Source organism: Chanodichthys erythropterus, chromosome 17 (assembly GCF_024489055.1).
Source record: "Chanodichthys erythropterus isolate Z2021 chromosome 17, ASM2448905v1, whole genome shotgun sequence".
Taxonomy (NCBI): Eukaryota; Metazoa; Chordata; class Actinopteri; order Cypriniformes; family Xenocyprididae; genus Chanodichthys; species Chanodichthys erythropterus.
The window spans coordinates 5,494,756-5,522,362 of record NC_090237.1 but is presented as its reverse complement, the minus strand read 5'-3'; the positions used below and the strand labels follow the sequence as shown (position 1 = coordinate 5,522,362).

Genomic DNA, 27,607 nt, shown 5'->3' with positions numbered 1-27,607 from the left:
AGTTAGAGTGGAGAAAGAAGAGAGTGTCCGTGAGGAGAGTGTGTGGAGCCGGACTCAAAGCGGATATTTTAATAGAAATGTGAATTTCCTCAAAACCTGTAAATCCAAAAATAAAACAGTAATTTCTATAAAATCAGACATTCATTTGAAATAATAACAAATCTGAAACATGCCTTAAGTATTTTAATACAGATCAATTATAAACAAGCCAAATCTCTCTGTTTATCAAATTGCAAATTGAAACTTTAAGAGCTGAAAATTAATGAACTAAAATGAAATTTATTGACTGAAACCAAAAATTATGCAAAAACCAGACCAGAAGCCAAAAACAATAAATATATACAACTATACTACCAGTTCTAACTAATGTTATATATAGTATAGTATAATATACAAAATAGTCTATTAAAAATATAGCTGCAAGCAGCGATGTCGGGCCTAAGCCCGGTGGCACCGCCACCCCGGTGGCTTCAGGGCTACTGTTCACAGCGGGCAATAGGCATTTAAAGTGGTTAAACATCAAAGGACTATGTCAAATTTATTCTACATTTACTGCACTATAAGATGGTGCTATTGAGCCCTTCCTCCCTGCCCGTTTCTAAGGCTTTGCCCATGTCTACTTGCTAACAATTCTGACGTGTGTCGAGTTTCAAACAATTTGATACATGCTAAGAGTCTCAAAAGCATCCAAAACGAATATTAAAGTTTGATACGTTGCCAAGGCAACTGTGTTTGAGATATCTTGGTGATAATCTATCAGATGCAAGTATTCATTTATATGCTGACGACAACATAATTTACTGTTTTGCATCCTCCATTGATAGCTGCTTCTTAAAGTTGCAGGAAGCATTTGTAATACTTCAGCGTAACTTCATCTCTTTAAAATTAGTTCTGAATGATAAGAAAACAAAATATATGGTCTTCTCTAGGAAACGTAAGTGTGAATCTTCTCTACCATCTCTTTATACTCTGCAGGGTAATTCTATAGAACTAGTCTCATCCTATAAATACCTAGGCTTTGTGTTGGAAGAAGACTTATCATTTAAGTTACATATTAAACATTTGTTGTCTAAGTTAAGGTTACAGCTGGGGTTTTACTTTTGGAATAGTGCTTGTTTTTCACAGTCAGCCAAGAGAAAGCTGGTGGAAGCTACCTTCTTACCTGTGTTAGATTATGGAGACGTTTTTTACAGAAATACCACTAAGGCTCTTTTACAATCATTGGACTCTGTTTATCACTCTGCTTTAAGATTTATAACTCGTACAAATCATTATACTCATCACTGTGCACTGTATGAAATGGTGGGTTGGCCTTCACTTCACTTAAGAAGGTACAAGCACTGGCTTATATTTGTGTACAAGGCCATAGTTGGCCAGCTTCCTCTGTATATGAATAGTCTATTAACTGTCAATAGTCAAGGGCATAATCTGCGTTCAAGTAGATATATTCTTTTAAATGTTCCCTTAATGAAGACAGAGTTTGGAAAAACTGCTTACTTATAGTGCATCAACTGCTTGGAATGAAATTCAAAGATCATTGAAACTTAGTGTATTTATTTCAATCAATGAGTTTAAGCTATATCTTAATCGAACATTCCAAACTGTCTGCACTTGTTCTTAATCTTGTTTTATTGTTGGAAATGTGTGTGTTGTAATTATTGTTTTATGTATTTAATTTTACTTTGTTTATTTTTATTTTGTTTATTGTGTGCTGCTACCTTGGCCAGGGCTCACTTGTAAATGAGATATCTATCTCTATGTGATTTTCTTCCCTGGTTAAATAAAGGTATAATAATATCACGATTCTTTTCAAAGGTCTACATCTGCCATGTTTTGACATTATTCAATTGAAGTTTGAAACAAATCGGGTAAAAATAAGAGGGTGATCTCAAAGCATGCTGAAAGTAACACATTTCCTGCTGCCAGTTGGTGGTGCTATAAATTCATTCATGTGATCAGCCTTGTACAACGAAGACACAGCCGAAGTTTCATCAAAATCAATTAATGTATGCAGAAGTTATAACACTTTGTTTCCCTTTTCTTGCTATAAATTCGTTGCCTCGCCACAGCCAAACCATTTGAGATATCAAACATCTGTTTGCAATTAAACAACTTCAATGTGTTAGCACCAAGTTAAAAAAAAATTGGTGTAAATTGTATAAACCCTGTAGGAGTAGTAGTATAAAATTCATAGCCTGTTTTTTCAAAAAATTAACATTCAAACCAAAATAGCTGACTTCCTGTTGGTCGGAACTAATGAATGTAAATTAGAAAGTTGTCCGGCTTAATGAGAACAATATGTGTACAGAGTTTGGTGACTGTAGGTTAAACTAAGCCCCCACTTTTTTCAAAAGGTGGCGCTATAGAGGCCCTCCTTCCTGCCTGTTTCTGAGGCTTTGCCCATGTCTACTGGATGACAATTCGGACATTTGAGACGAGTTTCATGCAACTGGAAGCATGTTAAGTGTCTCAAACCCATCCAAAATAAATATTGAAGTTTGATCTGTTGCTATGGCAACAGTGTTTGAAAAATATTAAAAATCTTTTTACAGGTCTACATTCGTTATGTCTTGACATTATTCTAATGAAGTTTGAAGGAAACTGGGTAAAAATTAAAGAGTGATCTTAAAGCATTTTGAAAGTAACACACTTCCTGCTGCCAGTTGATGGCGCTAAAACTTTGACTCACAATAGTCACATCCATGTGATCGGCTTCCTACAATGAGCACAGAGCTAAAGTTTCATAAAAGTCAATCAATGTATGCAGATGCTATAACACATTTCCTGTTTCCCTTTTCTCGCCATAAATTCGTTGCCTCGCCACGGCCAAACTGTTCGAGAGATCAAAAATCCACTGGAAATTTTACATCTACAATGTCTTGACTTCATGCTGACCGAGTTTGGTGGTGATCGGATTAATCGCCTAGGAGGAGTATATCAAATTCCAGAGCATGCGTTTTTCAAACAACCCATAATAACTGACTTCCTGTTGAGCCAGCGTATAACTTAGAGCATGAAAGGTGTTTGGCCCGATGAGGTCTATATGAGTAGAGTTTCATACTAATACATGCAAGCGTGTTTGATATATGGACCAAGTTTTCGGACACCATTCAAGGGGGCACTGTCGAGCCCCCCTGCCACGCCCGGGTCCCATCCTTTGTGGCGTCCTAATGGCTGCAGATTCCAATGTGTGTGCCAATTTTCAAGAGTTTTTGAGCACGTTACGGTCCCCAAAAAGCCCTGGATGATGGGAAAAAAAAAAAAAATTCTCCTTAGAAAAACAAAAGGGCCCTGCGCCTGAGTGGCTTGGGCCCTAATAATAATCCTTGGGGGATCAAGAGGGCCCTGCGCCATTAGTGGCTTGGGCCCTAACAATAGGGCCTTCAGCCTTTGGCTTTGGCCCTAATAAACGGAGCAATCCCAATAGGGTCCTCAACACCATCGGTGCTCAGGTCCTAATTACAGAAATTATTTACAGATGTAATTAAATGCAGTGTAAGACTTGATTTTCCTGCTAAGACAAAAACTGAGAACAACATCTTTACCTGACAAATAAAATGTTATATTTGGTTTATTCTGTATTATTCTTAAAAATTATTTCTAGTAGATTAAAGCGAAGGTATTACCACAAATCTGTGTTCAGGATTGATCATACGGATGCATAACCAATGATTAATTTCTAATTGGAAACACAACCTAAGAATAAGAATCTTTTGAAATTGGAGTCAGATTAAACGAGTGAAATTAAGTGAACTTCACAGAGGCACTGAAAAGACATACAGGCGTTAACCTTCACCCAGGCCGTCGGATTCCGTTTTTAGGCCGATGCGGGGTTCCTTACAGCAGGTATTTTTTTTAAATATAAGTACAATGTAAAAACATTGCATTGTAATAAATGATTAATTTAAATGTTTGTACATAGTTGTTAAAGACACCTAATATAAAGTGGGACCAAATATGCATATAAATATATAAATGTTCAGCTATATGAAAATGTATGTATTTATTTGAAATTATTACTTACCACAGTGTCTCTAGTTTATAATGTGGAGAATTCTTTAGATCAGTGAGCAGTTCACGTCCTGAATCTCCAATATTATTCACAGAGAGATCCAGTTGTCTCAGGTGTGAGGGGTTTGATCTCAGAGCTGAAGTCAGAGCAGCACAACCTTCATCTGTGACTCCACAATCTCTCAACCTGTAGAGAACAATGACACTCTTCACTCTCTCAGTTCAGATCAGATCGGTTTAGCAGTAAATACATTATTAAAGAGAAAGTACAAACTTAAAGCTGAAATTAATAGGCGTTAAATCATTGAGATCTGAAATGTCACAGAGCACAAAACATGGTGTGTGTGTGTGTGTGTGTGTGTGTGTGTGTGTGTGTGTGTGTGTGTGTGTGTGTGTGTGTGTGTGTGTGTGTGTGTATAAGTCATATTTTTAATAATGTGGTTTATCAGTTTATCTGTTATTATATTTTGTACTTCCACTTTAAAGGTGCCCTAGAACTTTTTTTAAAAAGATGTAATATAAGTCTAAGGTGTCCCCTGAATGTGTCTGTGAAGTTTCAGCTCAAAATACCCCATAGATTTTTTTTAATTCATTTTTTTAACTGCCTATTTTGGGGCATCATTATAAATGAGCCGATTCAGGGTGTGTGGCCCTTTAATTCTCCTGCTCCATGCCCACAGAGCTCACGCTTGCCTTGAACAGTGCATAAACAAAGTTTACACAGCTAATATAACCCTCAAATGGATCTTTACAAAGTGTTCGTCATGCATGCGGCATGCATGCGTCGGATTATGTGAGTATTGTATACCGTTATATTGTTTACATTGATTCTGAATGAGTTTGAGGCTGTGCTCCATGGCTAACGGCTAATGCTACACTGTTGGAGAGATTTATAAAGAATGAAGTTGTGTTTATGCATTATACAGACTGCAAGTGTTTAAAAATGAAAATAGCGACGGCTCTTGTCTCCGTGAATGCAGTTAGAAACGATGGTAACTTTAACCACATTTAACAGTACATTAGCAACATGCTAACGAAACATTTAGAAAGACAATTTACAAATATCACTAAAAATATCATGATATCATGGATCATGTCAGTTATTATTGCTCCATCTGCCATTTTTTGCTGTTGTCCTTGCTTGCTTACCTAGTCTGTTGATTAACCTGTGCAGATCCAGACGTTACTGCCTGCCCTTGTCTAATGCCTTTCATAATGTTGGGAACATGGGCTGGCATATGCAAATATTGGGGCGTACACCCTGACTGTTACGTAACAGTCAGTGTTATGTTGAGATTCGCCTGTTCTTCGGAAGTCTTTTAAAGAAATGAGATTTATATAAGAAGGAGGAAACAATGGAGTTTGAGACTCACTGTATGTCATTTCCATGTACTGAACTCTTGTTATTTAACTATGCCAAGGTAAATTCAATTTTTCATCCGAGGGCACCTTTAAAGAGCCATTTTGGTATCTGCCGGGGGTCAGCCATTTTAAAACAGGAAGTGATGTGGCAATGGTAGGGGGAAGGGAGACAGTTTTTTGACCTACACTATACTGCTCTACAATGTTTGGGAATCATGGTTTTGCTTTTAAAGGATTAGTCCACTTTTAAATAAACTTTTCCTGATAATTTACTCACCCCCATGTCATCCAATATGTCCATGTCTTTCTTTTTATATGCATTATGCTAGTTCAATAGTATATAACAATTAGTTCAAACTTTGGCCTGTGGAGGGCAGTATTACGCTTAGCATCGTCTACACTGCTGGAATTCTAATAGAGGAGAAGAAGAAGAGAGCTAGTTCAAGATGAGCATTTAAGATTAAACTTATATAATTTTCAATTTTTTTCAGAAAATGAGTGATGCTTTCACTAGATAAGACCCTTATTTCTCATCTGGGATCGTGTTGAACAATTTGAAGCTGCAGTGAAACTAATTATGACCTTCAACTCTTTGGTGCCCACTGAAGTCTACGATAAGGAGAAAAATCCTGGAATGTTTTCATCAAAAAATTTAATTTCTTTTCGACTGAAGAAAGAAAGACATGGACATCTTGGATGACATGGGGGTGAGTAAATTATCAGGAAAAGTTTATTTAAAAGTGGACTAATCCTTTAAGTTTTCACATTTTTGTTACAGTGTGTGTGTGTGTGTGTGTGTGTGTGTGATTTTACAAAATGAAAAACAATACTTTAAAAAGTGTCAATGCAGAAAGATGAACGTGATGAACAGTAAGAATGAATCCAGCATGTTCTTCATTTGTCAGTTGTGTTGAGTTCGAGTCTGTTTAAAGTCAAGAGACTGAAATGTTGATTGTGTGAAAGTGTGTATTTCAGTGTGACTCTCAGTCCTGCAATATCATGTGACTGAGGAGCAGCTCATGTGTCAATCATTTACAGCTCAATCAGCTGAACTCACAGCAGCAGAAAGAGGCTGAACACTTCAAATATACTTTACATTGTGATTCATGTGTGAGAGTCAAATATGATCTTACCACAGTTTCTCCAGTTTACAGTGAGGATCCTGTAGTACATCAGACAGCAGATTCACTGATTTTCCTATTTTATTCAGTGACAGACTCAGTTCTCTCAGGTGTGAGGGGTTTGATCTCAGAGCTGAAGTCAGAGCAGCACAACCTTCATCTGTGACTCCACAATAACTCAACCTGTAGAGAACAATGACACACTCTTCACTCTCTCAGTTCAGATCAGTTTAGCAGTGAATCCATTATTAAAGAGAAAGTACAAACTTAAAGCACAAATCAATATGTGTGATAATTGAGATATAAAATGTCACAGAGCACAAAACATGATGTGTGTGTGTGTGTGTGTGTGAGCGCGTGTGTGTGTGCGAGTGTTTTTGTGATTTATGAGGACAAATTTGTATAATGACATGAGTATTACACTGGTATTATGACGTAAACATGCAATATGAAGACATTTAATGAGTCCTCATATTTAAAATAGCTTTAAAGGTGCCCTAGAATTGAAAATTGAATTTACCTTGGCATTGTTGAATAATAAGAGTTCAGTACATGGAAATGACATACAGTGAGTCTCAAACACCATTGTTTCCTCCTTCCTATGTAAATCTTGTGCGTGAAAAACACCACAGAAAAACAGGTAAATCTCAACATAACACCGACTGTGATGCAACAGTTGGGATCATTAATATGTACGCCCCCAACTTTTGCATATACCAGCCCATGTTTAAGCCAGTATTAACGTCTGGAGCTGCACAGCCGAATCATCAGATGTTCTGCAGGTATTGTGAAGCCATCAATCAATGACAATAGCAAAAATGGCAGATGGATCGATAATAACCGTTTATGAGCCATGATATCATGATGTATTTAGTGATATTTGTAAATTGTCTTTCTAAATGTTTCATTAGCATGTTGCTAATGTACTGTTAAATGTGGTTAAAGTTACCACCGTTTCTTACTGTATTCACAGAGACCAGAGCCATGTCGTTATTTTCATTTTTAACCCGAAAACGCTTGTAGTCTGTATAACTCATAAACGCATCTTCATTCTTTATAAATCTCTCCAACAGTGTAGCTTTAGCCATGCAGCATTATCAAACTCATTCAGAATCAAATGTAAACATCCACAATATGCAATACCTACGTGATCTGCTATTTGTGTCTATTGGTGAATTTAAATGCATTACAAAGAAAGTGGTATTGAAAGCTTGTGATTGTTTTTTGTTGAGAGGATGTTTAAATAATGTTGTAATGTGTACCTGTTGTATTTTAAAATTCACTTACTGTTTGGCTGTTACCTTGGCCAGGTCTCACTTGTAAAAGAGATTTTAAATCTCAATGAGACTTCCTGGTTAAATAAAGGTAAAATAAATAAAATAATGCTGCATCACGAACAGTTTGTAAAGATCCATTTTGAGAGTTATATTGTGAACTTCAGTATTGTTTATGCAATGTTTATTGGAGTCGCAAGCTTGGGGGCGAGGAGCACGAGCATTTAAAGGTGTACACACACAAAATCAGAGCATTTTTAATTCCACCCCAAAATAGGCAGTTAAAACATGGTATAATAAATGATCTGTGGGGTATTTTGAGCTGAAACTTCACAGACACATTCTGGGGACACCAGAGACTTATATTACATCTTGTGAAATAGTGTTCTAAGGCATCTTAAAAACACACTAAACAATGTTTTATTAAAAATGTAAAAATGCAGAAAGATTTCTGTGATGGGTACAGGGCAGATCTACCAGGGTGGCATGGGGTGGCAGCTGCCACCCTAAGAAAAAGCTCTGCCACCCCAGAAGTATCACAGAATAAATTTTAAATGTAAGCAGTGTTTCAAGTACTGCTTTTCAGCAGCAGCGCTTCAATGTGATGACCTAAAAAAGACATCGTAACACAAAATAATGGCAAGAAAACATGTCTTTCAATAAACTGTGCATGATGGTTGCACGCAGCGTGCCCAGTGTGCTTCATTAACTGATGACTCTTATGAACCGGTTCTTTGGGAGACAAAAACACACAGCGCAGCCAAGTTCACTTATGAAATGTTTTTCCATTTGTTGGTGAATTGGAAAATTACTGCTGCTTGACTAACTCAGAAGTCCTGTGAGAGATGTAATCCCATCGGAATATGTCTGAGATTAATTTTCGTAATTGTTTGGCTGATTCTCCAACCGCCCACTCCACTTTCATCATGGATAAAGGCCTTTTTGCCATACGACGAAACAATAATATGAAATCAATAAGAAGATCCCGATCACAGAAAATAACAGCAGGGTTAGGTAAGAATCTAAATGTATTTTAGCTTTTCTCGATTGCTAACACATTATATGTGATTCAGTTGGCCCAGTTTCCCAAATCAGTCGTTCAGTTCTCAAAACAAAGACACTTCTCAAAACGTTTAACAATGACAACATTAGGTAGCAAAATGATGACACACCAGTCAAAATCTGAAAGAGAGCTGAAAGAATCATTTACAGGGGTTTTAAACTTACACAGTACCAGTACTTTAGATGAGGGAAGTTTCACTATTCTATGTACAGTAAACTGCAGGGACGTGCACAGACATTTTGGAGGGCAGGGGCTCAAGTGGAAAAAGGGCACTTCTCATAATTATTTATTTAAAAAAAACAAAAAAACAAAACAAAACGTTAAATATATTAACACAACTCTGACTTTACCAATTTATTTTAATTCCCTCACACTCACGTAATTGTTTCATACTCCACAGATTTCTACAAAATAATCAGTTCACACAGAGACCATAGTCTTCTTTAGTGTTCACTAGGTTTATCACAAGAGCAGGCAACAGCAAAGGAAACTATGCCACAGTGTGTGTTTTCTACACTACTATTTTCAAGTAGCTATATTTAGAATAATAACTGCATAAGGAGAAGGACATAGTTTCACTAATAATTTGTTTATTTTGCACAAATCAAAAAATCGTTTTAATTCTTTTGATGTTATTGGAATACTTCTTTCATGTTGTGGACAATTTTAAGATTTTGGTCTATTTTTGCTTCCAATTCTTCTTTTACTCTAATGGAAAGAAAACTTCCAAAATACACATTTAGATTGTGTTCGTTTTAAGCCTACTACCCTCCGTCTGTTTGCATCTGCAGATTTCTTCTAAATTAACCAAAACAAGCTAATCTGCTTATTTAAACACATTGACCCCCGGTTTCACAGACAAGGCTTAAGCTAGTCCTAGACTAAAATGCATGTTTGAGCTGTTTTAACTGAAAGTAACTGGCACTGACATGTCTTAAAATATGTCAGAGCCATTGTTTTGTCCCAAGATGCACACCACATGTTTTTTTCTAGTGTATGTTTATAAAAGCTACTTAAATATCCTAATTGAACTAAGGCCTAATCCTGGCTTAAGCTAAGCCCTGTCTCTGAAACTGGGCCCAAGAGTTTTTTTGCCCCGAAATGTTACAAGTATGTAATATGTATTATAACAAATGCCTGCAGAGGGCGCCAAAAGCCTGGTGATTGTTGTTGTTACACAGCATGATCAAATCCTTGTTTTTGACCAACCAGGCATGGGTAGGTTTAGGTGTGCAGGGGGACAGAATATACAGATTGTACAGTATAAAAACCATTACACCTATGGAATGTCCTTACTTTGATAGCAAAACAAACCTGTGTGTGTGTGTGTGTGTGTGTGTGTGTGTGTGTGCGCGCTTGTTTTGGTGATTTATGAGGACACATGTGTATAATGACATGGGTATGACATAGGTATTACAAAAAGAGGTGACTTATGAGGACATTACCCATGTTCCCACTTTTCAAAAGGCTTTTAAGTCATACAGACTGAGTTTTTTTGAGAAAGTAAAAATGTGCACAGTTTCCTGTGATGGGTAAGTTTAGGAGTAGGGGTAGTGTAGGGGGATAGAAAATAGGGTTTGTACAGTATAAAAACCATTACGCCTATGGAATGTCCCCACAATTCACAAAAACAATTGTGTGTGTGTGTGATTTTACAAAATGAAAAACAATACTTTAGAAACTGTCAATGCAGAAAGATGAACATGATGAACAGTAAAAAAATTTAACCCAGCAGGTTCTTCATTTCTCTTTAAACCTTAAATATACTTTACATTGTGATTCATGTGTGAGTCAAATATGATCATACCAGTTTCTCCAGTTTACAGTGAGGATCCTGTAGTATATCAGACAGCAGATTCACTGATTTTCCCATTTTATTCTCAGTCAGATCCAATTCTCTCAGGTGTGAGGGGTTTGATCTCAGAGCTGAAGTCAGAGCAGCACAACCTTCATCTGTGACTCCACAATAACTCAACCTGTAGAGAACAATGACACACTCTTCACTCTCTCAGATCAGATCAGATCAGTTTAGCAGTGAATCCATTATTAAAGAGAAAATACAAACTTAAAGCACAAATAAATATGTGTGATAATTGAGATATAAAATGTCACAGAGCACAAAACGTGTGTGTGTGTGCCAGCGTTTTTGTGTTTTATGAGGACACATTTGTATAATGACATGGGTATTACACTGGGATTACAACATAAACATGCAATATGACAACATTTCATGAGTCCTGATATTTAAAATAGCTTTAAAAACACACTAAGCAATGTTTTATTAAATATTTAAAAAAGCAGAATGTTTTCTGTGATGGGTAGGTTTAGGTTTAGTGTACTGGGAGAGAATATACAGTTTGTACAGTATAAAAACCATTACGCCTATGGAGAGTCCTTCCTTTGATAGCAAAACAAACCTGTGTGTGTGTGTGTGTGTGTGTGTGTGTGTGTGTGTGTGTGTGTGTGTGTGTGTGTGTGTGTGTGTGTGTGTTTACAAAATGAAAAACAATACTTTAGAAAGTGTCAATGCAGAATGACGAACAGTAAAAAAAAATCCAGCATGTTCTTGATTTCTCTTTACATCTTATATATACACTTTACATTGTGATTCATGTGTGAGAGTCAAATATGATCTTACCACAGTTTCTCCAGTTTACAGTGAGGATCCTGTAGTACATCAGACAGCAGATTCACTGAATTTCCTATTTTATTCCAAGTCAGATTCAGTTCTCTCAGGTGTGAGGGGTTTGATTTCAGAGCTGAAGTCAGAGCAGCACAACCTTCATCTGTGAGATCACAATCACTCAACCTGTAAAGAACAATGACACACTCTTCACTCTCTCAGTTCAGATCAGATCAGTTTACCAGTGAATCCATTATAAAAGAGAAAGTACAAACTTAAAGCACAAATCATGTGTGTGATAATTGAGATATAAAATGCCACAGAGCACAAAACGTGTGTGTGTGTGTGTGTGTGTGTGTGTGTGTGTGTGTGTGTGTGTGTGTGTGTGTGTGTGTGTGTGTGTGATTTTACAAAATGAAAAACAATACTTTAGAAAGCGTCAATGCAGAAAGATGAATGTGATGAACAGAAAGAATGAATCCAGCATGTTCTTCATTTCTCTTTACACCTTAAATATACTTTACTGTTACGAAGGTAGCGCAAAAGCGCCATCTAGTGGCCATTAGTAGATGTGCTGGAAGTGATTGTGCATGAGAAATACGCATGACAATAACAGCTGCGCCACAGGAAGACTGTTCCAGAAGTCGCGATGCAGTGTTTGGGTTACATATTAATAACTGTGTGCGTCCATTTGAGATAAGTGAGTCTCTAATTTTTCCATTACTTGTTTAAGATTTATTATATACGCGAATATCTAGAAATAATCGAGTATTTGGGTCATACATCCACTCGATAGAATTGATGAGTCATGCCATGTCATTAGAATAGTATGAACGTCATTGTAGATTGTTAATGCACGTTGTTTGTTAGAGATTGAAGTGTTGCTCTTGTAGTATTGAAACGGATACATTATTATTTGTTCTGTACAAATTAATAACTGAAGAAATTGTGACTTATAAAGTTATGATTCAGCCTGGTTAAGCTGTTCTATTGTGCGGGACATGATGTTAAGCTAATAGACATCAATAATTATGCTTTATGTAACATTGATTACTGGTTTGTTTATTTGCAGCCACACACACACCCAACATGCTTATGATTATGATGTAAACCTACCATCTCCATAAACATAAGCTGAGTGCCAACTGCTGTTGTCTGTCTGTGCTGTTGAAGAAAGTTCAGTAAACTGTTCAAACTGATTCCTGCCTCCTGACCAATGCTCCAAGGCGAGAACTAGAACCTCCTAAGCACCTGTGGTCCTTTCTCTCAAACAATTTGGTCCTTCGAGCTGGAGCTCAGTGCTTACCTTGGTTAAAGATAGCTACTTCTAAAGGCAAGAGTGAAGCCCTTTCAGAATCTGTGCGGCCAAAACGTCAAGTCCGACTGCCAACCTATTTGTCAGACTACCAAGTGAATGTAACAGGCCACAGAGAACTGACTTCCTCTTATACAGAAGATACTGCAGCACAGACTACATTTAGACTTGAAGATGAGTGCAGTGCAGAGAGTGATGGAACTGCTAAAAAGATGTCTTCAGCTGGTTCAGCATCGTCCAGACCTGGAAGTCTGTATTCTGCAAGAGATGAGTGGGGAACCTTTTATGCTGAATTAGAGGACATTCAAGCTTAGCTTGGCCAGGACACCCAGCTCATACGGAGTTTGCGAGATTGAGTGCGCCAGCATGTATTATCCAAACGCTGTGGGGAGGAAATCTCACATGCAGATACACGCCATTACTGAAAGATGACAAAGTTTCTTCGCCTGCAACCAGGCAGGCCACTTTCAAACCTTGCTCACTTGTCATCCTCACCAGCCTCCTTCTCTGCATCATCCCAGGTCTCATCACTCCGGTCCCAAGTATCAGCTGTGTCTTCAGGCGAGTCCCATTCAGTCACCCACCTAACACCACAGAGACTCAGAACAACATTGGAAGTAAATCCACCTCCTCAGGAGGACGAGTCATGGCCTGAACCACCACCTCCTGTATGTGATGATGTACCATACAGAGCTAGGGAAGAGCATGCATTCACAGTCAGTTATGCTACTTCTATTTATTCTAGTTATTCAAACCCAGTGGAACCAGCTGTGGAGAGAGCAGTAGCACAGCCCTGCTATGGACATTATGCTCCAGTCTGTGTAAACTCATTCCAGAATCCTTCATTCAGGCCTCACTGATGAGTTATCAGAACTAACCCCATGCCACAAGATACACAGGGTCAGGGCAGTTCATTGTATCCTTCCCTTGCATGTCCTCCAACTCAAGCTCCATATTCAAGGCCTTATTCTGCACCCTGGCTGAATGTTTCTCCGCCAGCTCAGCAACAATCCATGTATGCTCCACGATCAGTGCAACAGACTGAACCATGGCTTACACACCCAGAAATGCCATACAGCCAGCCACAGCCATCGCCTTATGACACCTTTCCCACATCGCTGCCAGCACAGGAGAAAGTCTATCTAGGCCCTAAGCCATGAATCCCCATGCTGATTCATCGAGATCCTGCAGAATTCGCCAGGTTGAAGATGTCATTGGAGAATCTACTGCCAGCTGATTCCACAGAGCTCTTTAAATACCAGATATTGGTTGACCATCTCAAATTAGAGGAAGCCTCCCTTATTGCTGACTCTTATCTGAACTCTGCCACCCTATACTCTGACACAATGATAGCCTTAAAACAAGAGGTTTGGTCAACCGCATCAGTTAGCCCTCAAAAGAATTGCCCAAGTCATGGATGCTCCTGACATCAAGCGAGGGGATCATGAGGCATTTCAGAGGTTTGCACTACAGATCAGAGCTCTTGGAAACCCTTGGTGTAGAGGGAGAAGTGGAGTTTAAATGTTGTTCCCATGTTGCCAGACTGCTTGGCAAACTACCTCCAGAGTTGCGTGCAGACTTCCGCAGACACCTGTATTATCAGTCTTATTCAGTGTATACATTACCTGAATTCTCTAAGTGGCTCCAGTACGAAGCATGGTGTCAGGGCCATACCGAACCACCCGCCAAAAGAAGTACTGAGAGCCAGGCAAAGCCGGCCTGCCTAACCAGACCAGCCATGGTCCTCCATGGTGCCAAAGCTGCCTCACAGATGAAGGGCCCAGAACCAGGGACTAAAACATCCACCTCAGGCAGGAAAAGAGGTAAAGTGCTACCTTATTGTCCATATTGTGAAAGCTCTAAACATTTCTTAAGTCAGTGCGCTACTTTCCAGACTTTCACTCCTGAGCAGATCCATAAGTGGATTACGGAGAACAAGAGGTGCATAAAATGTGGTCGATCTCATGCTGTTGCAGACTGCATGCTTAAGAAACCATGCAGCATTTGCCAAAACAAACACCTCCAGATACTGCATGAAATCAATTCCAAGGCAGGTAAAGAGGGCACATGCATGTTGAGCTCTGCAGTTGGCACTGCTTACTTGAATCGTCCAACAGACTGCAGCCGGGTATTGCTGAAAGTGGTGAAAGTTCATCTGCAGTATCGTGAACGAGCTCTGGAGACTTATGCTGTCCTCGACGACGGTTCAGAGAGGACTATACTTCTATGTGAAGCAGCAGATAAGCTTGGCCTGCGTGGAATTTCTGAAGAACTGGCATTGAGAACAATCAGAACAAACCCAAGTACTTCAAGGAGCCTCTGTCTCTTTCCTCTGCCTCACAGCCAAGACGGAGTTACCACATTAGTGGAGCATTCACTGCTCAGAATCTGGGACTGGCTGATCATTCCTACCCACTAGCCACCTAACAGAAAAGGTACCGGCACCTCAGAGGCTTGCCACTTGAGCCATTCGATCGAGTATCTCCTCTCCTTCTCATTGGAGCTGATCAACCCCATTTGATCACTCCAACAGAACCACTGCGTCTGGGACCCCCAGGAGGGCCTGTCGCTATACGGACCAGAATAGGGTGGACACTACAAGGCCCAGCCAGAGGTCTACCACACCATCCTAGACCTCAGAACTGTTACCTGACCTCAGTAAACCCTGAAACAGCTGAACTTCTGAGAAATGTGGAGAAGTTGTGGCAGGTGGACACGCTGCCATTCAAATCAGAGAAACAGGCAACTCGATCACGAGAGGATCAAGAGGCACTCTCACTGCTGGAAAGTAAAACCATCCGTGTTGAGCATAACAAGGTCCAGCACTATGCAACACCTTTGCTACGGAAGAGAAATACTTCCCCTTTCCACGCAACCAAAGATGCTGTCATGCCAATTCTCTGAGGTACAGAGAAACGACTCTGTAAAGATGAAGACAAAGCCTCAGCATACATCACAGAGATGAGCAAACTTGAACTGGCAGGCTCAGTACGCAAGCTGACCGAGGAAGAGGTTGCACAGAGTGAGGAATCATGGTTCATTCCCCATCATCTAGTACATCATAATGGGAAGAACCACCTAGTATTCAATTGTTCTTACCAATTCCAGGGCCGCAACCTCAACGAATCTCTTCTTCCTGGGCCTACCCTTGGTCCGTCGCTCCTGGGGGTTCTGCTTCGTTTCGCGAACATGCCATTGCAATAAGCGGAGACATAAAGGCCATGTTCCACCAGGTCTGCCTCCTGCCTGAGGACAAGTCCCTTCTTCGGTTTGTGTGGCAAAACCTCTGCCGTGATGTGCCTCCTGTGGTCTATGAGTGACAGGTCCTGCCATTTGGTACCACATGTTCTCCTTGTTGTGCCACCTTTGCCCTCCAAAATCATGTGCATGATCACAGCAATGAGGGAAAAGATGTCAGGAATTCAGTAGACAGGTGTTTCTATGTAGACAACTGTCTACAGAGTCTACCATCAAAAGCTGAAGCCAAAAAATTACTTGACAAATTACGAGTCCTGTTGGCATCAGGTGGATTCGAGATCTGCCAGTGGGCTAGTAATGCCCCCGACATCCTCAGCCATCTTCCTCAAGAAGCTTGCTCAGATAATGCTGAACTGTGGCTCACCCAAAACTCTGCAGATATTCAAGAGTCTACATTAGGACTAAGATGGCACTGCCCTACAGATACCATCGGCTATAAGCATCGACTCGATGACTATGGCCCAACAACAATGCGTACTGTGTACCGTACTTTGGCCAGACAGTATGACCCTTTAGGGCTAATTTTGCTGTATACGACGCGAGCCAAGGGATAAACAACGGGAGTGGGATGACCTATTACTACCTGAGGAGCTGCTACAAGCCTGGAATGCATGGGTTGCAGAACTGCCTGAATTATCTCGCATTACCTTACCTCGCTGCTATGTTCCCACAACAATGGACCAGCCAGATGTGACAAGAGAGGTCCATGTGTTCAGGGATGCATCTGACAGCGCTTATGGATCAGTGGCCTACCTACGCTCTGAAGATGCCGACGGTGGTGTTCACTTGGCTTTCCTGCTGGCCAGATCTCGAGTCGCACCAAAAAGACAACAATCCATGCCAAGACTGGAGCTTTTTGCAGCAGTCACTGGAGCTCAACTTGCAAAGCTGGTAGTCAGTGACTACGACTCGACCACTGTCCTGACATGGCTCCGGTCAGACTCGTGTCGATTCAAGGTCTTTGTGGGAACCAGGATTGCTGAAATCCAAGAGCTCACAGATCAGCAGTCATGGAGGTATGCGAGCTCCACCCTTAATCCAGCAGATGACCTAACCAGGGGCAAATCCTTGGTGGAACTAGCACAACCAAATAGGTGGTGTCAAGGCCCATCCTTTCTGTTGCGACCACCTCATAAGTGGCCTGAAACTCCAGCTTGGACATATGAAGAAGACCCTACAGAGCTGCAACGGTCCTTGTTCTGCCATTTCATCTCAAAGAGCTCGGATATGTCTGTCCCTGATTCAAGCCAGTATGCTACATGGACTGAACTAGTGGAGGCCACAGCACGCACATGATGAAGCAGAGCAAGATGCTTCACCTACTGCAAGAACTTATCAGCAGGTAGTCTCTTTCCTCATTAAACAGTCCCAACTCGAAAGTTTCCCGGAGGAATACCACCTTCTCAAGGCCAACAAATCAGTCCCTCCCAGTAGCCGCCTTCTTGTTCTGGCTCCTGAGTTTGATGCAACAGATGAGGTCATCCGAGTTGGCGGGCGCCTTTGAAGAGCAGAGGATTTGGATCCAAACTTCAAACACCCTACTGTGCTGGATCCAAGCCATTGCATCACAAAACTGCTAATCCAGGATTGTGACCAGAGATTATGCCACCCTGGACCGGAACGTGTCTTCGCTGAACTTCGACGGTCATACTGGATATTGAGAGGGCGTGAGGCTGTTTGGAAGCATCGATATGCTTGTCTGGATTGCCGAAAGCGGAGATCCAAACCTGTTGTACCAAAGATGGCTGACGTGCCTCCTGCTCGACTCCGTTTGTACAAGCCAGCATTTTATTCCACTGGGATGGACTGCTTTGGGCCATTACAGGTGAAGATTGGCAGGCATACAGAAAAACAGTGGGGTATTATATTTAAATGCCTTACCACTCGAGCAGTGCATCTGGATGTACTTACCTCCATCGATACAGATGCCTTCTTAATGGCTGTACGGAGGTTTACGGCATGCCGTGGTACCCCTGCCGAGCTTTACTCGGATCAAGGGACAAATTTCAGAGGAGGAGAGAAAGAGTTGAGAGAGGTTTTCTCTGTCATGAGTCCTAACCTGCAAGGTTTGCTGGCGAAACATCAGATCAACTTCCACTTCAATCCTCCCACAACTCCACACTTCGGAGGAGTGTGGGAGCGAGAGCTTCGCTCTGTGAAAGCAGCACTTAGTACCACAATTGGAGCACAGAGCGTTCCCGAGGAAGTACTCAGAACAGTTTTAATTGAAGTGGAGGCGATCTTGAATTCTAAACCGTTGGGTTATGTGTCATCCAACGTCTCAATCATCTTTCGATGGGGCGGCCCAGTAGTTCTTTGCCACAAGTTGTCTACCAAGATTCTGAACGCCTAAGCCGTAGACGGTGGAGACAAAGTCAGATACTGGTGGATCATTTCTGGGCCAAATTCATAAGTTACTACTTACCTGGTCTTCAGCTGAGGCAGAAATGGCAAGGAACTACTGCAGACCTTACGGAGGGGTCTGTTGTTGTGATGATGGTTGATGCTCAATTGTCAAGGGCTCTATGGTTAGTAGGCAAAGTGGTGAGAGTGTTCCCTAGCACTGATGGACATGTAAGAGCAGCTGAGGTAAAAGTCAATAACGAGTTTTACCAGACCTGTGGTAAAGTTAATTAAGCTGCCTGAATTGCCTAAAGATGATTAAAATTAAATTGGAGCACATTTACGCTGCAAATGTGGGGGCGGCTGTTACGAAGGTAGCGCAAAAGCGCCATCTAGTGGCCATTAGTAGATGTACTGGAAGTGATTGCGCATGAGAAATACGCATGACAATAACAGCTGCGCCACAGGAAGACTGTTCCAGAAGTCGCGATGCAGTGTTTGGGTTACTTATTAATAACTGTGTGTGTCCATTTGAGAAAAGTGAATCTCTTATTTTTTATTACTTGTTTAAGATTTATTATATATGCGAATATCTAGAAATAATCGAGTATTTGGGTCATACATCCACTCGATAGAATTGATGAGTCATGCCATGTCATTAGAATAGTATGAACGTCATTGTAGATTGTTAATGCACTTTGTTTGTTAGAGATTGAAGTGTTGCTCTTGTAGTATTGAAACAGATACATTATTATTTGTTCTGTACAAATTAATAACTGAAGAAATTGTGGCTTATAAGTTATGATTCAGCCTGGTTAAGCTGTTCTATTGTGCGGGACATGATGTTAATAGACATCAATAATTATGCTTTATGTAACATTGATTACTGGTTTGTTTATTTGCAGCCACACACACACCCAACATGCTTATGATTATGATGTAAACCTACCATCTCCATAAACATAAGCTGAGTGCCAACTGCTGCATCCAAATTTGCACCTATATTGTAATGTGTGGCAACATTGCTGTCAAATGTATGTCTGTGCTGTTGAAGAAAGTTCAGTAAACTGTTCAAACTGATTCCTGCCTCCTGTCCTGCATTCTGACCGACGCTCCAAGGCGAGAACTATAACCTCCTAAGCACCTATGGTCCTTTCTCTCAAACATTTACACTGTGATTCAAGTGTGAGAGTCAAATATGATCTTACTCCAGTTTCTCCAGTTTACAGTGAGGATCCTGTAGTACGTCAGATAGCAGATTCACTGATTTTCCTATTTTATTCTCAGACAGACTCAGTTCTCTCAGGTGTGAGGGGTTTGATCTCAGAGCTGAAGTCAGAGCAGCACAACCTTCATCTGTGACTCCACAATCACTCAACCTGTAGAGAACAATGACACACTCTTCACTCTCTCAGTTCAGATCAGATCAGTTTAGCAGTGAATCTATTATTAAAGAGAAAGTACAAACTTAAAGCTGAAAAATATGTGTTAAATCACTGAGATCTGAAATGTCACAGAGCACAAAACGTGCGTGTGTGATTTTACAAAATGAAAAACAATACTTTAATAAGTATCAGTGCAGAAAGATGAACATGATGAACAGAAAGAATTAATCCAGCATGTTCTTCATTTCTATTTACACCTTAAATATACTTTACATTGTGGTTCATGTGTGAGAGTCAAATATGATCTTACTCCAGTTTCTCCAGTTTACAGTGAGGATCCTGTAGTACATCAGACAGCAGATTCACTGAATTTCCTATTTTATTCCCAGTCAGATCCAGTTGTCTCAGGTGTGAGGGGTTTGATCTCAGAGCTGAATTCAGAGCAGCACAACCTTCATCTGTGACTCCACAATTAAACAACCTGTAGAGAACAATGACACACTCTTCACTCTCTCAGTTCAGATCAGGGGCCTCATGTAGAGATAAAAATCAAACAGCATAATAAATAGTTAAACTATCAAATAGCTTTTTTAAAAAGCAAGCAAGTAACTTCCACTCCAATATAATTTAACAGTGTCAAATTCTTTTCCAAGTTTCATGGTCAAATTCACACTATCAAAAAGGTTAAAATTGAATTAAATTAATATTTATGTATTTATTAACTTTAAACCAAGGGTCTTCAACTGGGGGTCCACAGCGGTACTGCTGGGGTCCAACAGTTAATGTTTGATCACAATCAGATACTTTTTTGATCTCTTGAACTCAATGGCCAATCAGAGGTGTTTCATTTAGTCAGAATCCACTCACTGCTCAAAACACTGGAGTTTTTGTTCAGAGCTGAGTTCTGCACGCTCACGAATCCTCTCATTAACAAAGACACGATGCAAGAGATTCATTATGCAGTGTAACAACTATATTGATTATAATGGAACTTTGTGAGATCATGAACTGAGATGAGTGACATATTTTTAGTGATTGTAAAGCGAGCGCTCTTTCAAGGTTATACATAATCCACTGAATAAAAGTTTTGTTTTTCTTGCTGCTGAGAGGAGCGATGGCCATGCTGCAAAACAGCAAAATAGATACATGTAATGTAAAAGCAGACTAATAGATTACTAGAAAAATATTCACATCAACATTTTTGAAATTCTATTCCAATTATTTGTAAAAGTAATGACTTAATAACAATCTTTAATAATCTTAAATATCTCACTGTACATTGTTATTCTTGTTATGGTGGAGCCGCTGCTACACATTACATCTGCTCTTTACTAGAGAACCTGCACTAATTTCAGAAACTCAGTGATTTGATTCTTAATCGTCCATCTGACAGTAAAATTAAAATGTGAATTTGTAATAAACTTTAAGCTAAAGTTCAGGTAAATGTTTAATTGTCCACCGGACTAGTACAATTAAATGTATGACTCTATGTTAACCATACATCAAATGTGTTTTAGGAGATTTGAGCTTCTTGATAAAATTAGCTGTTTTTCCAATTTGGTCTTAATTTATTTTATGTTATCTATTTACAAACAAATATTTAAATATTTAAATTCCTTTTTTATGTGCAAGAATATTCAACTGATAAATCTGATTTATTTATTCATACGCAAATTCTCTGATGTTGTTTTAATATCTGAAGGAATTTTACTTGTGACGGTTTAGAAAACATCAAAATACTGACCACTAAACTCTGGACAACTTCTGCAGCACTGAAGATTTATGAACTTTTATTTTCCTGATGTTTTAACAGTGAAGTGATTGTTCTCAAATGTACTTACTGAATTGATCTGGATTCTTTAATCACAGGCAGCAACTTCTGAAAAACCTTCATATCTTCAGCTTCATTGTTTCCTAGAATAAACTTTGTGAGATCAAACACATCCAGCTTCTTCTCTGATGTCAACAACACAAAGACTACAGCTGACCACTGAGATGAAGAGAGTTTGGTTTTACTTATTCTTCCAGATTTCAGATACTGTTGTATTTCCTCCACTAGTGAATGATCACCCAGTTCATTCAGACAGTGGAACAGATTGATGAATTTCTCTGGAGAGTCAATGGTGCTGATCTTCTTCTCGATGTACTCAACTGTTTCCTTATTACTGTCAGATCTGCTTCTTGTATGTTTCATTAGTCCCTTTTGGAGAATCTGATGAGACTCCACTGACAGACCCAGAAGAAACCGCAGGAAAAGGTCCAGATGTCCATTTTTACTCTGTAGAGCCTCATTCACAGCTCTCTGATGCAGCTCAGATAATGAAACATGTTTAAAACTCTCCTTAACTTTAGACCGAAAACTCTGATCAAACACATTTATGTTGTTGTTTGTACAGGAGAGATGCACATATAGAGCCGCTAGATGTTCCTGAACGCTCAGATGAACAAAGCAGAAGACTTTCCCCTGATACCAGCCAAACTCCTCTCTGAAGATCTGAGTGCACAATCCTGAGTACACTGATGCTTCTGTCACATCAATGCCACACTCTCTCAGGTCTTCCTCATAGAAGATCACATTGCCTATCACAAGCTGCTGAAAAGCCACTTTCCCCAGTTTGAGGATCATGTCTTCGTCTGTCACGTTCTTCTCATAGTCCTTCTCATGTTTGATGTTGGTCTGAATGAGCAGGAAGTGTGTGTACATTTGAGTGAGAGTCTTGGGAATCTCTCCACTCTTTGCTTCGCTCAACATCTTCTCTAGAACAGCGGCTGAGATCCAGCAGAACACTGGGATGTGGCACATGATGTCGAGGCTCCTTGATGACTTCAGGTGTGAGATGATTGTATTGGCCAGACTCTGATCACTGATTCTCTTCCTGAAGTATTCCTCCTTCTGTGGCTCATTGAAGCCTCGTACCTCTGTCACTCGATGGACACACTCAGAGGGGACGAGATCAGCTGCTGCTGGTCTGGAGGTGATCCAGATGAGAGCAGAGGGAAGCAGATTCCCCACAATGAGGTTCATCAGCAGCACGTCCACTGAGGCTGATTCACTTACATCACACAACCTCACATCGCTCTGAAAATCCAGAGACAGACGACACTCGTCCAGACCATCAAAGATGAACAACGCTTTATATTTGTCACTGGATATTTCCATTTCTTTTGTTTCAGGGAAAAAGACATGAAGAAGATCAGAAAGACTGAGTGTTTTATCCTTCATCAAATTGAGCTCTCTGAAAGGAAGTGGAAATATGAGCTGGACGTCCTGATTCTCTTTCCCTTCAGCCCAGTCCAGGATGAACTTCTGCACAGAGACTGTTTTTCCAATGCCAGCGACTCCCTTTGTCAGCACAGTTCTGATGGGTTTGTCTTGTCCAGGTAAAGGTCTAAAGATGTCATTGCATTGGATCGGTGTGTCCTCTGTTGCTGCTCTCCTGGATTGTGTCACAATCTGTCTCACCTCATGCTCATTACTGATCTCTCCACTCTCACTCTCTGTGATGTAGAGCTCTGTGTAGATCTCATTCAGGAGTGTTGGGTTTCCCTGCTGTGCTGTTCCCTCATACAGATGCTCAAACTTCTTCATCAGATTTGATCTAAACCTGTTGAGGACTTCATGGCTGTATAATTAGAATACCACATTATTACTTGAGTGAATAAGCACAATGTCTTTTAGCATTTTTTTTTTTTTTTTTTATCATAATCAATGCATATCTTTTACAGAAACGTTATACCTCAGATCAGTCTGTGTATCTCCACTCGGAAAATGTATTTTATGACCCATAGATTTGTCACTCCTCATAGACACACAGCTGGACTCTGGTTCTGATCTCTTCTGATCAACTGAACTACAACAGAACAGATTTGATCCTTTATGATTATAATCACTTTAAGATAAGGTCTTACAAGCGTTTATCATCAAACATCTTTTTGCATCCTAACAAAATATCTTGCCATCTTCAGACATTTAACCATCATTTAAAGGTGATTTAATCTAGTGTTTATTCAAAGTACCTGCATCCTCGAGAAAAATCTTCATCTCTGGATGTTTGTGTGTCATCCATGATGAATCTGAACAGTTGAAACAGAATCTGATCTCCAACACTGACTCTGGATGGAAGATCTTGTACAAACACAATAATTCAGCTTTTCCTCAGACAGGATCAAGAGACGCTGCGTTCACTCAAATACACAGTGTTATTGTATGTTCACACAAATGCTAAAATAATGCACAGACAACACGAAACAAAGTTAATCTACTTCAAAATTAAAAATATCAAACGCATTTAAGAGAACTATTTACGCGTTTCAGATAACGCGGAAGTCACCTGTAAGTCTCGTGACCTGAAAATTCACCTTGATCAACATTTAATTAGGCTATATATCGATTAAACAAACAAAAACTCCTCCACCTTCTAACAAGTATCTACACGTAAATTGACGACTTACCTTTTATAAAGGTTCCTCCAAAACACACTGATATTCCTGTTGTAGAATCGGTTCTGGTTGTATAAATGGCGAAACATCAACAGCACATTTACTTTCAAGCTGCGTTCACGTCACCTCGTATTTACTGGTATCTTGAAATGACAACACGTGACGTTATATTCGGAGCTGTTCACGTCCTCTGACTGGGAATTAAGCGTTTCCATGGCACCGCTATCAACGCCTAAATGAATCTACAGCGGTCAGGTGGTACAGCGGCCACGTGGTACATGTGGGAGCTTTCAGAAAACTCCCAGCTTACAAGCTGTAATTACGATCTCTACGAGGACATGAACGCTTTTTACAAGCTAGAATCTCGTAACTACAGGAATTACGAGGCCGCGTGAACGCACCTTTACTTTTTACTTGTGACGCGAGCGATGATGACGTCACGTGCTCGAGCTCAAACTCATACGTGTTACGGCGGTGCACGTTTTGTGCGTTTGTCCCTGAATAATTGATTACATGCAATAACTTCGTGTAATGTTAGCATACAGTATAGCATGACAAATTTATTGTGCGGTAAAGCTAGTTTTAGTTCAATATTCGCTGGATATTTCCATATGGAGTGTAAGGGACCGTCTGAAAACTACAAACAGAGTGGAAAAATGTTAGCGATGCGATGTCCAATTATTCATAACGATCTTTAAGTATTTAGGAGATGACAAATTAATCTATTGAACCATTTACACTGATTTTTTATCTATGAGATAATGTTTAAAATGTAAAATGTGTGTCTACATTTTTTTTTTTTATCATGTGTGTTCTTGAACAACAGTATTAAGGCCTTAAACTCTCAGTCCCAATGGCTGCTCATCTATAAATTGCTATTTATCATCAGAGCTTAGACCACTAATCATTCCAGCTTTATTGACTTGTTCTCTAATCCTGTAAGCATGTTTTCATTCACATTTGCCAGAAATGTTGAGATCTCTTGTTTCCTGGTTAACCCTTTGATGCACAACATGTGTCAAAAATGACCCGGCTGAGTTTTTATTTTCTATATCTTTGCAAGAAATTAATTTCATCATTCAGTATTCCAGGTATTCCTCAATTACCTTGTTTTTGATCATCATAAATCCTCATTTTCATTTTTTCTTTCTTACTTTTTGAATAAAAATAATTTTTGTATCACTACCCTTCTAATGTACAACATGGGTCAAAAATGACCCGTATTCATTCTATGTAATTTCAATCATGGTTGAGTGTTTCTTTGCTGAATCTTTCAAAGAAATGTATTTTATCATTAATTTATTCCAGGTATTCCTTAAATATCTTGTTTTTGATTGTCAAAAATCATTATGTTCATTTTTTCTTTCTTACTTTATAAACAAACACAGTTTTTGTATGTCTACATCAATTTTACACACATGGGTCAAAAATGACCCGTATTTATTTCCTATGTTATTTCAATCATGACTGAGTGTTTCTTCGCTGGATCTTTGAAAGAAATGTATTTTGGCATTTATTTATTCCAGGTATTCATTAAATATCTTGTTTTTGATTTTCTACAAATAATTATTCACTTTATATTATTCACTTTATATCACTTTATAAACAAACACAGTTTCTACATCAATTTTACACACATGGGTCAAAAATGACCCATATAGAAATCTTTAATATTTGCAACTTTTTGCAAGTAGGAACATATTTACTGCAGACAACTGTTCATCTGCCACACATTTCACATCTTAACAAGGCTATTGTATATTTGATGGATGTAATTCTTATTTTATTTAATATATTAGGCTACATATTTCATAATTTTTTAATTTTTTGTCATAAATCAATGCAATTGGTCACCCTTTAAGTCTGTCAGTGTTCCTGAAAAGTAACAGTTTTGGACATATACAACATGGGTCTAAAGTGACCTGAATGAGTTATTTTTTATATCGCATGTATTACAATAAATTAATTTCATCATTCATTATTCCAGGTATTACTCAATAAACAAATCCTTATTTTAATTTTTCCTTTCTTTTTGAATGATTTTTTTTTGTCATTACCTTTCTAAAGGCCAAAGTATACTTCACTTTTTATGCGTACGCGAGGGTCAGCATACAGATTTTTGTAACTTTTTATAATTTCCACCTGATTTCTGTAACCGTGTATGTGCAACCTGCACATACACATTTAAATTGCGTTCGACTGTGCGCAAAGTATACTTTCAGCTTTTTTTTTTTTTTACAGTGATGTCATCATCCACCTCAGTTCTGTTGAGGACCACTAACACTAATACACATCAAACCGCTGATCGATATACTTATTATATATTTTCACTGTTGGACAGAAACCTTGTTCACAATGTTACTTTTCAGGAACACTGATAGATGTAAAAGGTGACCAGTAGCATTGGTTTATGACAAAAAATTTAAATTATGAAATATAATATATAGCCTATTATATGAAATATAATATGACTTTCATCCATCAAATATACAAAAGCAGCCATGTTGAGACATGAAATGTGTGGCGGATGAACAGTTGTCTGCAGTAAATATGTTCCTACTTGTGAAAATTTGCAAATATTTCTATATGGGTCATTTTTGACCCATGTGTGTAAAACTGATGTAGAAAGCTGTGTTTGTTTATAAAAAGAGAAAGAAAAAATAATTCAAAAAATAATTTCACAATAATTTGTGAAAATCAAAATTAAGATATTTAAGGAATACCAATAAATGCATGATAAAATACATTTCTTTGAAAGATTCAACAAAGAAACACTCAACCATGATTGAAATTACATAGGAAATGAATACGGGTCATTTTTGATAAAAATTAGAATACCACATTATTACTTGAGTGAATAAGCACAATGTCTTTTAGCATTTTTTTTTTTTTTTTTTATCATAATCAATGCATATCTTTTACAGAAACGTTATACCTCAGATCAGTCTGTGTATCTCCACTCGGAAAATGTATTTTATGACCCATAGATTTGTCACTCCTCATAGACACACAGCTGGACTCTGGTTCTGATCTCTTCTGATCAACTGAACTACAACAGAACAGATTTGATCCTTTATGATTATAATCACTTTAAGATAAGGTCTTACAAGCGTTTATCATCAAACATCTTTTTGCATCCTAACAAAATATCTTGCCATCTTCAGACATTTAACCATCATTTAAAGGTGATTTAATCTAGTGTTTATTCAAAGTACCTGCATCCTCGAGAAAAATCTTCATCTCTGGATGTTTGTGTGTCATCCATGATGAATCTGAACAGTTGAAACAGAATCTGATCTCCAACACTGACTCTGGATGGAAGATCTTGTACAAAAACATGTGTGTAAAACTGATGTAGAAAGCTGTGTTTGTTTATAAAAAGAGAAAAAAAAAATAATTCAACAAATAATTT

General features: G+C 39.0%; 1 protein-coding gene across 3 annotated transcripts; it reads right to left on the bottom strand.

Moving 5' to 3' along the window:
* Positions 1–220: 220 nt before the first annotated feature.
* LOC137004422 (NACHT, LRR and PYD domains-containing protein 12-like) lies at positions 221–27,577 on the bottom strand. 3 transcript variants are annotated; one of them, XM_067364726.1, is made up of 11 exons: positions 27,411–27,577; positions 27,131–27,244; positions 23,493–23,606; positions 21,597–23,378; positions 20,066–20,236; positions 19,579–19,749; positions 11,470–11,640; positions 10,638–10,807; positions 6,507–6,678; positions 4,025–4,198; positions 221–3,240 (listed from the first exon to the last, which is right to left on the bottom strand). In XM_067364726.1, the coding sequence occupies exons 1-11, from the start codon at positions 27,458–27,460 to the stop codon at positions 3,222–3,224; spliced, it is 3,108 nt and encodes a 1,035-aa protein (XP_067220827.1). In that variant the 5' UTR covers positions 27,461–27,577; the 3' UTR covers positions 221–3,221. The 3 variants fall into 3 exon arrangements, with proteins under 3 accessions (XP_067220827.1, XP_067220825.1, XP_067220824.1); XM_067364724.1 differs by lacking the exons at positions 221–3,240; positions 4,025–4,198; positions 27,411–27,577 and adding an exon at positions 23,773–23,881 and having other exon boundaries at positions 6,529–6,677; positions 10,639–10,807; positions 27,131–27,189; XM_067364723.1 differs by lacking the exons at positions 221–3,240; positions 4,025–4,198; positions 27,131–27,244; positions 27,411–27,577 and adding exons at positions 23,773–23,881; positions 24,208–25,320 and having other exon boundaries at positions 6,529–6,677; positions 10,639–10,807.
* Between the last annotated feature and the right edge of the window lie 30 nt (positions 27,578–27,607).